The 13,360-nt window shown below is 43.3% G+C and overlaps 1 protein-coding gene across 1 annotated transcript in view; it reads right to left on the bottom strand.

Moving 5' to 3' along the window:
* The window catches only part of DGLUCY (D-glutamate cyclase), an 85,740-nt gene extending 73,039 nt beyond the window's left edge, over positions 1 to 12,701 (bottom strand). Inside the window, 1 exon segment of the mRNA XM_068990984.1 lies at positions 12,378 to 12,701. Coding sequence (XP_068847085.1) covers positions 12,378 to 12,701 — 324 coding nt within the window.
* Positions 12,702 to 13,360: the final 659 nt, after the last annotated feature.

The raw sequence follows: 13,360 nt of genomic DNA, 5'->3' as shown, positions 1-13,360 counted from the left end.
GCTGGGCCACTAGTGAGTGGGGCTGGATACTAGGGTAGCTAGCTAAGGGGTTGAAGTGGTATTGGCCTGCTGGTAGGTGAGTATGGGGCCCAAGAGGTCCCAGGGGCTAGTGATAACATGCTGGTAGGCTGAGCAGGGTTCCTGGGTCTCTGATTGTACAGCCCTGGGGTCTTAGAGCTGGCCTGATGCTCAGTAGGGCCGGGGCAAAGGAGGGTATTAGGGCTGGTGCTGGCCTGTTGGTAGGTGGGCTGGGTCCTGGTATAGGGGGCTGCACTGATACAATTCTCCTATCTGATAGATGTATTCTGAATATGTCTTTCAGCCCATGACTTGCTTTTTCTTTCTTTTTTTTTTTTAAGTAGTGCCTTTTGAGGAGCAAAGGTTTTAATTTTGATAGCCAAATTTATCTATTTTTCTCTTTATGGTTCAAGCTTTTTGTGTCCTCAAAAACCCATGCCAATCCAAAGTCACATATATTTTCTCCTGTTTTGTCTTCTAGAAGATTTATAGCTTTACCTTTTACATTTAGGTCCATGATCCAAGTTAATTTTATTTATGTTGTGAAGTAGCACAAGTTCTATAACAGCACCACCCACCCCACCACCATAAAGATATCCAGTTGCTTTAGTATCTTTTGTTGAAAAGACTTCCCTTTCCCCATTAAACTGCCTTGGCACTTTTCACCAAAAGTTAATTGACCACATATCTGTGGGTCTATTTGTGCACTCCATTCCATCCCAGTGATTTATATGCCTCTTGTCTTCAATAACTCCACAGTCTTGTTACTGTGTCTATATAGTATTATATTACTACATAATAAGTCTTGAAATCAGGGAGTATTAAGTTCTCCTACTTTGTTCTTTTTAAAATTGTTTTGGCTATTCTAGGTTATTTGCACTGCCATATATTTTAGAGTCAGCTTGTCAATTTCTACAAAAATAAAATAACTTTCAAAAGTCTGCCAGAGTTTTTACTCAATCTTATATTAGTTTCCTAGAGCCATTATAGCCAAGTACCAGGATTCCTGCCCGGGAAAACCAGTGGACAGAGGAGCCTGGGGGGCTACAATCCTATAGTTCATAGTCGTGGGGTCAAAAAAGAGTTGGACACTACTTAGCAACTAAACAACGACAAAACAAACCACAAGTCCAGCGACTAAAACAACCAAAAATATTCTCTCACAGTTCTGGAGTCTAGAAGTCTAAAATTAAGTTGTCTATAGGACCATGCTCTCTATTTGAAGGCCCTAAAGGAGGATTCTTCTTTGCCTTTTTCTTAGCTTCTAGTGGTTGCTACCAATCCTTGGCATTCCTTGGCCTATAAATGCATCTCTCCAGTCAAGGCCTCCATCTCCATGTGGCCTTCTTCCCCATGTCTCTTTATGTATCCAAATTTCCTCTTCTTATAAGGACACAGACTGGATTAGGGTCCACTCTAATCCTGTAACCCGTAACACTTGGTATTGGCACTAAGAATGATCAAGAACTCACTGGAAAAAATTTTAAATATGGTCCTTCCTCAAGGAATTTAAAATTTTGTTGAGAAGACAAAGTTAACATCTAAGAAGCTATCAGTGAAAAATGAAAAACAAAATAATTTAGTGTGGTTCAAACAATAAATGTTAACTGTATATTAAAAAATGCACATGCCAGGTCAGAAGTCAGAGGGCTTCATGGTTGATGCACCGAAAGGCTGGTATAACAGAAAAGAGGCCAGAAGCTATGAGTCAAATGATAGGAACAGAAGTGCAGAAACAGGAACTGACATGACGCAGAAAGGCAGGCGAGGAGACAAAGGTTAGCAAAGCAGCACATCCGGAACAGTTTGCGTCAGGAGACAGTGGGCGACAAAAGCAGACGGAGGGCCTCCATGGGAGACCCTAAAGGCTAGACAGCAGAATTCTGACTTGACACAGTGAGTGATACAACTCTGAAAGTAAGGTTGGAGCGAGATCTGGTTTGCTTAAGGGGGTAGGACTAACTGAAAGAAATAGAGCTCAGGGCAAGGAGACTAGTTAGGAAGCTCCTGCTTCCTTTCCCATCAATTCTCTATTCTGCAACCAGAGTGAATTTTTTAAAAAAACTCAGTCTGATCAAGTAACTCCTCTGTATGTTGATCACTGAGTCTGAGATGCTCAAGTAATCAAAGATGATACCAAAATGTCTAACCTCAGTCTCAATACATTACATTAGAGGGACCAAGGAGGTAGGAAAGGGATGCAGTCTAGAAAGGAGTCATGAGCTCTGTATGGTTTACGAGTAATCTGAAGTAGCAATTAAATGACAGCTGGAATTTGGCCAGGTGATGACCGAGGCGGCAAAGGCAGGAGTTTCCATGTGCAGAGTGTTAGAGGAACTGCGCATGGCTGATCTTCAAATCACAGAGGCAGGCATCAGTGGAGGAGGAAACGGCAACCCACTCCAGTATTCTTGTCTGGGAAATCCCATGGAGAGTGGAGCCTGGTGGACCACAGTCCATGGGGTCACAAAGAGGTGGACACTTTGTGACTAAACAACAATAGAAAGGCAGGTGTTGGGGAGTCGGCTGAGACAAGAATGAGAGGAGTCAACTATGCCTATTTAGAAATGGACCAGGAAAGGTGGCAAGAGGAGAGTCAGACAACTAGGAGCAAAGGGAAAGGCAGGCTGGCTAGAACTGGAACCAGATGTTGAGCAGGAACTCAGATAGAATTCCATCCTGGGAAGAAGGCAGGTCAGAAATAAGGAAGCAGTTGTGGAATAATAGCTAACATAACACTTACTAAACATTTCTTTCTTTTTTTTTTAACAATGTGGTACTCACTGTTCAAAGCATCACTGTTCAAAGCATTTAAATGAATTCATTCATTTAAACTTCATAAGAATGAGAGAGGTAACTGTTATTGTCCTCATTTTACAGATGTGGATCCAAGGCACAGAGAAGTTAAGTGACTTGCCCGAGGTTCTACACATACTAAATGGCATAGTCAGGACTTGAGATCATGGTAATGAACACTTATTCCATGCCATGGTTTTTACACATATGTATTTGTTATGTATATGAGCATTGGGTACATATACACACAATGAGGGTATTAAAAAACAAAAAAGCAATATGTTTCCCACCCTCCTTTCTGGCACATGACCTTTCCCCTGTTCAAGCAAACGTATGTACTGCCTCAAGGAGGATTATGGTTGTTAGAGGGAAAAGAGGTCATTTACTGTTCAGCTTCAAACCTCAAAACTGATTTTCTTTTTTTCCATCTGTAACGAAACAACAGTTTTGGGAAGGACTTTTTCTATATTCAAACAGCTTTGATTTATCAAGAGCTTGCCTTGGCCCACCATAACTGTGGTACAAGATACAGGCAGGAAGAATTCAAGTTAGGATAGGAGAAATAGCCCACACCTAGGGAATTAGAAGAAAGGGTCTTTCTCACAGAAAGAGGAAAGAAAAAGCAGCATGTGTGTCACAGATTCCCTCTTGTCATGGGCTGAACTGTGTTCCCGCAAACCCACACAATGAGGTCTCAACATCCAGTACCTCGGAAGTGACCTATTTGGAAATAAGGTCTTTAAAGAGGTAATTAAGTTAAAATGAGGCCATTAGGGTGGGACCCTAATCCAATATGCCTAGTACCCTTATAAGAAGAGGAGTTCTTCCTCTTCTGTGCAGGAGCGCAGAAGCATAGCCATGCAATGACAAAGCAGCAAGAAGGAGGCCATCCGCAAGCCAAGGAGAGAGGCTCCAGAAGAAACCGACCTGCCAGTACGTCAGCCTTGGGTTTCTAGACTCCAGGACCATCAGAACACAAATTTCTGCTGTTTTTAGCCAACCAATCCGTAGTGTTTTGTATGGTAGCTGTTGACAACTAACACACTCCTCTAGACTGAAACCCTTTAGGGAGGAAGTTTAAACAAAAACAAACAAGGTAAATATGGGGGGATCCCAGAGAAGTGGACCTTGTTTCTCACTTTCAAGGACAATTTCAGGCTTCCTTAAAGAATTTCTGTGTTCTTATGATTGCTAGAGGGAAGGGAGAGTTAGAGAGTTCGGGATGGTCATGTACATGCTGCTGTATTTAAAATGGATAACCAACAAGGACCTACTATATAGCCCAGGAAACTCTGCTCAATGTTATGTGGCAGCCTGGATTGAGGGGAGGATGGAGGAAGAATGGATACACGAACGTGTATGGCTGAGTCCCTTCACTGTTCACCTGAAACTATTACAACACTGTTAATCAGCTATACCTCAACACAAAATAAAAAGTTCCAAGTGTAGGAAAAAAGAAAGAACTTCTGTGTTCTAACAGCCCAGGTAACAAACTGAAAATGGCAAGACAGAATAATAATTGGAAGATATCCAGTGTCACCTTCCTGGTGTCTATGGAGCAGGAATTTCAAGATTTCCACAGACAGTCTGATAGTAGCACTCAGTACACCTAGCACCTAGACTTTGGTCTCTAATACTGTTTTCCAGTAAAAGGATCTAGAGCTCTGTGGAGAAGGATTCTAGGACTGGGGCAGGAAGTATACAAGATAAGCCAGAGCATCTTGTAGTGACAGAAACTAAGGAAGGGGTTTGTGACAATGATGGGGTACTCTGTCTGGAGGCAAACGAAAGAGCTCCCAGTGGCCAAAGCTGGAACAATTTGAGCAACAAAATAAAGTAGCAGTTGATTCTAAACTAAAGTATAAAATAAATATCCATGAGTTGATACTGATATAAATCAAGAACTGAGTAATAAATAAGGGAGAAGAGACAAAGGTCCATGCAGAAAAATTGCAAGTAATTTACATACATCCTCTGCCCTTCAGGAGACAGAATATAACTCCCAACTCATTAAGCGTTGGCTGCACACAGCAATCTCCTTTCAAAGAGTACAGCACGAAAAAGGAGGAAAAAAGAGTAACTTTACAGTGAAGAAACCTGACAAACACTACCTCAAGTCAGGTGATCAAGGTCAACATCGAGACATAAGTCATTTTGAGAGATGTTCTCTTGATATGATGAGAATTGTACCTTACTCTGCCATCTTCCTCCCCCAAACCATAACCTGAGTCTAATCCTGAGAAAAGCATCAAACAAATCCCAATACAGTGGCATTCTACAAAACACCTAACCTGTAATCATCAAAACTGTCAAGATCATAGCTTCCCTAGTGGCTCAGTAGGAAAGAATCCGCCTGCCAAAGCAGGAGATGTAGATTTGATCCCTGATCCGGGAAGATCCCACATGCCACGGAGCGACTAAGCCTGAGCTCCAGAGTCTGGAAGCCACAGTTACTAAGCCCATGTGCTGCAACTAATGAAGCCCACACACCCTAGAGCCCGCGGTCCACAATAAGAGGAGCCACTGCAATGAGCAGTCCCAGCACTGCAATGAGACAGTAGCCCCACTCGCTGCAACTAGAGAAAAGCTCTTGCAGCAACAAAGACCCAGCACAGCCAAAAACAACTAACTAAATACCCAAAGATTATGAAAAACAAAACTGTCAAGATCATAAAAAATAAAGTCTGAAAAAAACTAAAAGAAGCCTAAAGAGACATGACAACTAAATGTAATGTGGAACCTTAGATGGGATCCTGGAACAGAAAAAGGGCATTAGGGAAAAACTGAGAAAATCTAAATAAAGTATAGACTTCAATTATTAATAATGTATCAATTGTGGTGTTCAGTCACTCAGTCACGTCTGACTATTTGCCACCCCATGAAATGCAGCACACCAGGCTCCTCTGTCCTTCACTATCTCCCAGAGTTTGCTTAAATTCATGTCCATTGAATGGGTGATACCATCCAACCATCTCACCCTCCATTGTCCCCTTTTCCTCCTGCCTTCAATCTTTCCCAGCATTATGGTCTTTTCCAACGAGTCAGCTGTTCGCATGAGGCGGCCAAAGCATTGGAGCTTCAGCTGCAGCATTAGTCCTTCCAATGAGTATTCAGGGTTGATTTCCTTTTGGATTGACTGGTTTGATCTCCTTGCAGTCCAAGGGACTCTCAAGAGTCTTCTCCAACACCACAGTTCGAAAGCATCAATTCTTCAGTGCTCAGCCTTCTTTATGGTCCAACTTTCATATCTGTACATGAATGCTGGAAAAACCATAGCTTTGACTATTTGGACCTTTGTTGGCAAAGTGATGCCTCTGCTTTTTAATATGCTGTCTAGGTTGGTCACAGCTTTTCTTCCAAGGAGCAAGCGTCTTTTAATTTCATGGCTGCAGTCACCATCTGCAGTGATCTTGGAACCCAAGAAAATAAAGTCTGTCACTGTTTCCATTGTTTCCCCATCTATTTGCCATGAAGTGAAGGGACCCGATGCCATGATCTTAGTTTTCTGAATGCATCAATAGGGGTTGATTAATTATGACAAATGTGCCATGTTAACATGAAAACAGGAAAAACTAGGTGTGGGGTATGAGGAAACTGTCTGTACTATCTTTGCAATAATCCCATAGATCCTGAACGTTCTAAAATAACTTTTTTTAAAAGGTAACTTAAACAAGGGCGGCCTTGCCAAAACTCCCTACACACACATCATACCTAAGGCAGCTATCTCATCAGGGCAAAGGGAGTTTTTGCTTGGAACATCCATGGAGTAGGGAAGGATATATAGGGAGGTGATGCCACCTAAGGATCCTGATCTCCAAAAGACTGTGAAGCAAGTACCGAGTCAGGCATCCAAACACCACTATTGATCTTAAGATAAAGTCCATTGAGGAACACTCAAACCACATGTAGGTTTGAGGCCACTGCCCACACTGCCTGGGGATATAGAAGATTTAACCTACGTCTCAGACACCACTGTGACAATGAAAATCTTAATAGTCAGGATACCTTAGTTAAGCTGTAACTAACGAACTCTCAACATGACTGGCTTACACAATAGGAATTTTTTAAATTTTGTTTATTTAATTTTGTTTATTTTTGGCTGTGCTGGGTCTTCAGTGCTGCTCCCTGGCTTTTCTCTAGTTGCGGCAAGCAGGGCTACTTTCTCCTTGCAGTGCTCGGGCTTCTCACTGCGGCGGCTTCTCCTACTGCAGAGCACAGGTTCCAGGATGCGCCGGCTTCAGTAGCTGCAGCATGTGGGCTCAGCCGTTGCAACTCCTGGGCTTTAGAAGACAGGCTCAGCAGTTGTGGCTGCACAGGCTTAGTTGCTCCAAAGCATGTGGGATGTTCCCAGGTCATGCATTGAACCCATGTCTCCTGCATTGGCAGGCAGACTGTGTACCACTGAGCCACCAGGGAAGGCCCGGGGAATTTCTCTTTATTTGTGCCAGTACGCTATTATAACCCTCCACTCTGCCATCTTCATCTTCAGTGCCTCAGCTAACTTTTTTGGCACTCTGGTTACCCTAATATCATGTATCACATGGTGAAGCAACAACCTCTGGCAGAAGAGCCTCTTCAAGTGTGACTCTTTGAAGAGTACGTCTCAGGTACTTTGTAGAATGTCCCTGAATGTGAGTTTGTCTGATGCTTTCTTATGATTAGACTGGAGATTTTTGATTTGGGGGAAGAATATCACTCAGGTGCAAGTACGACTCTTTTAAGGAGCAAGGAAGCTTCTGCTCACAACTCACTAGCCAGCCCCTTCCTAAACTAACCACTGGGAATAATGAAATTACTGTTATCAGCAATAGCACCCCACTCCAGTATTCTTGCCTGGAAAATCCCATGGATGGAGGAGGCTTGTAGGCTGCACTCCATGGGGTTGCTAGGAGTCAGACACGACTGAGCGACTTCACTTTCACTTTTCACTTTCATGCATTGGAGAAGGAAATGGCAACCCACTCCAGAGTTCTTGCCTGGAGAATCCCAGGGACGGGGGAGCCTGGTGGGCTGCCGTCTATGGGGTCGCACAGAGTCGGATACGACTGAAGCGACTTAGCAGCAGCAGCAGTTTAGACCAATCAGGACACAGCCCTGAGTCAACAGGAAGGATACATACAAAACCAAAGGGGGTACAAATGACTACTGAAGGGGTCAGCACCAGTGCGTGCTATATGTAAAAACCCTGAAAGGCAGAGAGAGCCTTTACTTTAAAGAGACTACATTAACATGATTAAACATTAAAACAAGTCTAGTTTAAAAAGAAAGACATTTTTAATTGTCAAATTTACTTCTTTCTCCAACATTATCACCATCCAGAAGGATTTTAGATCATTTACACGTGATAAATCTCTCTTTTCAGCTCTTTTGAGGGAGCAGCAGGAATAAAGGAAACACCTCTAAAAGACAAAGTTCGTCTATGCATCATCCAGATACCTAGGGCAACATTTCTCAGACTAGTGTGCTTTGCTACATTCTTCTGTACCATGGTAACAAGCAGGCCATGAAAATCATCGTCGGTGATCAAATTAACTGATGGAGACTTAGTTAAACAAAATCAAGTAGGCTTCTTTACTAACATATCTCTCAGAGCCTTTACATGCTAGCAGGATTATAAATTCCAAGAGGAGGATATACTACTTACACTGTTCAACATTTTCCTCCAAAAAGAAAGTTTCCCTTTTTCGTCCTGAGCATCTATGAACAATTTCTAGGACAGTATTCTGCTGAACACCACCTTGAGAAATACTGGTGTAAGGGGAAAACAAAGACCCAAGACCCAATCATTATTAGACAGTTGCAGGGGTAGGGGGATATCCAGAAAAGAATAAGTGTAGTGAAAAAGGTAAGAAGCAAATCCAGAGAAGTCAATGATAAAGAAGCAAGAAAGGAGATAGTTTCCAAAATGCTGCTGCTGCTGCTGCTAAGTCGCTTCAGTCGTGTCCAACTCTGTGCAGCCCCATAGACGGCAGCCCATTAGGCTCCTCTGTCCCTGGGATTCTCTAGGCAAGAATACTGGAGTGGGTTGCCATTTCCTTCTCCAATGCATGAAAGTGAAAAGTCAAAGTGAAGTCGCTAGAGACAATCAATGGAGAAAGTGAAAAAAAATAAGAATAAAAATGCTTTTTGATTTGACCAGGAAGACTGCCATTTGTGACCTTCAAGAAAATAGCTTCAGAAGAGGAGGAAACAAGGACGGTATACAGAATGAAAAAAATTAGGGTGGGGAGGAAAAAAGAAATACCTGAAACATTTATAGACCACCAATCAATAACTAGAGTTTAGCAGTGAAAGTAAAAACAAAGACATTGGTTGACTGGGAGAATGGAGTATACAGAAGAATACAAAAAATTTTAGAACAGCGAACACCTACATCTGGTTGAAGGTAAAAGTGAAAACCTACAGAAAGAAACTGATAATCACAGTCCAGCAGATGGAAGAAATGGAATCCAGAGTATAAGCAACTAGAAAAGACTTATCATTCTTTTCAGATTGTAGAGAATCTGAATAGAAATAGAGGAAAAGAACAGAATGGGACAGACTAGAGATCTCTTCAAGAAAATCAGAGCTACAAAGGGAACATTTCATGCAAAGATGGGCTCGATAAAGGACAGAAATGGTCTGGACCTAACAGAAGCAGAAGATATTAAGAAGAGGTGGCAAGAATACATAGAAGAACTGTACAAAAAAGATCTTCATGACCCAGATAATCACGATGGTATGATCACTCACCTAGAGCCAGACATCCTGGAATGTGAAGTCAAGTGGGCCTTAGAAAGCATCACTATGAACAAAGCTAGTGGAGGTGATGGAATTCCAGTTGAGCTGTTTCAAATCCTGAAAGATGATGCTGTGAAAGTGCTGCACTCAATATGCCAGCAACTGTGGAAAACTCAGCAGTGGCCACAGGACTGGAAAAGATCAGTTTTCATTCCAATTCCAAAGAAAGGCAATGCCAGAGAATGCTCAAACTACTGCACAACTGCACTCATCTCACACGCTAATAAAATAATGCTCAAAATTCTCCAAGCCAGGCTTCAGCAATATGTGAACCGTGAACTTCCAGATGTTCAAGCTGGATTTAGAAAAGGCAGAGGAACCAGAGATCAAATTGCCAACATCTGCTGGATCATGGAAAAACCAAGAGAGTTCCAGAAAAACATCTATTTCTGCTTTAGTGACTATGCCAAAGCCGTTGACTGTGTGGATCACAATAAACTGTGGAAAATTCTGAGAGAGATGGGAATACCAGACCACCTGACCTGCCTCTTGAGAAATCTGTATGCAGGTCAGGAAGCAACAGTTAGAACTAGACATGGAACAACAGACTGGTTCCAAATAGGAAAAGGAGTACATCAAGGCTGTATATTGTCCCCCTGCTTATCTAACTTCTATGCAGAGTACATCATGAGAAACACTGGTCTGGAGGAAGCACAAGCTGGAATCAAGATTGCCAGGAGAAATATCAATAACCTCAGATATGCAGATGATACCACCCTTATGGCAGAAAGTGAAGAGGAACTAAAAAGCCTCTTGATGAAAGTGAAAGAGGAGAGTGAAAAAGTTGGCTTAAAGCTCAACATTCAGAAAACAAAGATCATGGCATCTGGTCCCATCACTTCACGGGAAATAGATGGGGAAACAGTGGAAACAGTGTCAGACTTTATTTTGGGGGGCTCCAAAATCACTGCAGATGGTGAGTGCAGCCATGAAATTAAAAGACACTTACTCCTTGGAAGAAAAGTTATGACCAACCTAGATAGTATATTCAGAAGCAGAGACATTATTTTGCCAACAAAGGTCCATCTAGTCAAGGCTATGGTTTTTCCAGTGATCATGTATGGATATGAAAGTTGGACCCGAAGAAAGCTGAGCACTGAAGAATTGATGCTTTTGAACTGTGGTGCTGAAGAAGACTCTTGAGAGTCCCTCGAACTTCAAGGAGATCCAACCAGTCCATTCTAAAAGAGATCAGTCCTGGGTGTTCTTTGGAAGGACTGATGCTGAAGCTGAAACTCCAATACTTTGGCCACTTCATGTGAAGAGTTGACTCATTGGAAAAGATTTTGATGCTGGGAGGGATTGGAGGCAGGAGGAGAAGGGGACAACAGAGGATGAGATGGCTGGATGGCATCACCAGCTCGATGGACATGAGTTTGGGTGAACTCCGGGAGTTGGTGATGGACAGGGAGGCCTGAAGTGCTGCATTTCATGGTGTCGCAAACAGTTGGACATGACTGATCGACTGAACTGAACTGGACTGAACTGAACTGAACTGAACTGAAATGAACGCCTAACCATCCAAGTCTGAAGATCTCCTTTTAATACTCCAAAATTTCTTGGATTTCTGCTTATTCCACCCAAGAGAATTTCAGTATGTAGTATAATTTGCCAATCTGTTGCTCCTTTCGGAAGCTATGTTATGGTGAAGGTGTAGGCTATTGAAAAGCACTTACCCGAGGGCCTCAATCTTCATGAAATAAGAAACAAGGTGGAGGCTGGTGACAGTAAGGAAGTTGGGAGCTCAGGAGACTTTAATTTAAAATGATTAACTATGAGTAATTGACATACAAAATAAAAACTTATAATGGGAACACACACAAAAACAATGTAAAGATTACCAAAAGAGGGTCCAGAAAGAAAGGTATCTATTATACTTAGCCCATCCAGAAATTTTCACAGGTCTGGTATATCAACAAAAATTGCATAGGTCATAAGTTAACAAAATATAGTTCCCAATATGCTGGTGAGAACAAAGACTACTCAGCATGGGTCTAGCTACAGTCTAGCCTTAACCTGTCACAATTTAAACCTAGTATGGCTTTCCAACACTAACCCTAAAAGTTAAGCATACAAAATTGCATTTTTATTTCCTTTTGAGATCAGTTAGGACAATGATATGAGATTCTGTTGCTTAGAATGCATTTTTAGATTCTTTTGGGCTAATTCAAACTGAGTACATAATTTTGAATTACCTATATCCAAGTCACAAGCGTGGCTCATATATGGCTCCACAGCCCCCCTATAAAAATATTTTGATCACAAAAAAAGGCAGTAATTCTGATTCTTTAACTGCTTAATACATAGCCCTATAGAGATTTAAGAGCAGTTGGACTGCTTAAAAAATACGGTGATCGCCATAAGCAGAAGGGTTAGAGGAGGTCACATTCTTTAAATAAAGAAATTAACAACGCTCAGTGTGCACGGAATAAAGTATAAAGCAACAATACTCACACCAAATCTGGCAGTCTCCCGATCTGCGTATCTGTAAAGGTAAGGCCACCGGCCACATAGGAGAGAAGATCAGCAGCTGAGCTTGGAGAAAAGGCGGAATCCACGTAGAAGCCACTCTTGAGAACCAAAAACCTGTAGTTTCACCTAGCAGGAAACGGAAAATGGCAGTGGTAAACCAGTTGAAGTCTGACAGAAATAGGGTTGTTGGAAGTAAAGGGAGGCTCCAAGGCTGAAATTCTGGAAGGCATAGGCAGCCATGGCCAGGCAAACACCCCCACCATGGAGCTGAAAGAAACTATGGGGGTTGATAGAAAAGGGTTCGTCCTTACCCTGTCATCTTCACATCTTTTCCCCAGGCCCTCTCTGGTCTGCAGCCGGCTGCTGAGGCGGCGGTAATCGGCCTCTTTCTGGTCAATCTGTTTCTTGTGCAAGTCCACCAAGAGCAGGAGGTCCGAATTGGGATTTCCTGGCGCCTGCGGCCCACTTCGGTGCGCAGGACCCGGCCCTGCAGTTCTGCCACCTCCTCCTGAAGCAGGACGTAGCGGGAGGAGATGCTCCAGTAATTGAAGGCGAGGACCGCGATCACCACCAGCAGGACCACCAGAACGGAGGGCAAGGCGGCCGGCCCGCCGGTTCGCCCAGAAGCCCATCATGGGGCCGAACCAGGCTGTGCCCCCGTGCCCAGGCGACAACACCGGCGGGCAGAAACTTATGCCACGGATGATGAGTTGCCTGGGGGACGCGGATCCAGAGCCCACTGAAGCTGGAGGCCGGCGGATCCGCCCGCCGGCGAACCGGAGAAGGGGGCGGGGCCGCAAGCCGTAGGCCCCTCCCCGTCCCCTCCTTCAAATCCTGCCAAAGAGCGTTACCTAGGCTTTCAACTAGACCCTGCACCAGCTGGGCGGAACCAGGAGAACCCGGCAGCTCGCACCCCAGGCCCAATACCTCAGGGTTAGGAGGCGGGGAAAGAAGCCGGAAGGGGGTGGGCTTAATTCTGGCCCCGCCCATTGGCTGGGTCCGGGTCGCCAAGGGAGCCGTTTACTAGGTTCCCCTGACTGTGGCTCACATCGTGAACTTCTTATTGTCAAATTCAGACTTAAATTGAAGAAAGTAGGGGAAACCACTAGACCATTCAGGTTATGACCTAAATAAAATCACTTACGATTATACAGTGGAAGTGAAAAATGGATTCAAGGGATTAGATCTGATAGACAAAGTGCCTGAAGAACTATGGATGGAGGTACGTTACATTGTACAAGAGGCAGTGATCAAGACTATCCCCAAGAAAAAGAAATACAAAACGGCAGAATGG

The sequence above is a fragment of the Capricornis sumatraensis genome, chromosome 19 (assembly GCF_032405125.1).
Source record: "Capricornis sumatraensis isolate serow.1 chromosome 19, serow.2, whole genome shotgun sequence".
Taxonomy (NCBI): Eukaryota; Metazoa; Chordata; class Mammalia; order Artiodactyla; family Bovidae; genus Capricornis; species Capricornis sumatraensis.
This window is presented reverse-complemented; position numbering and strand designations above follow the sequence as displayed.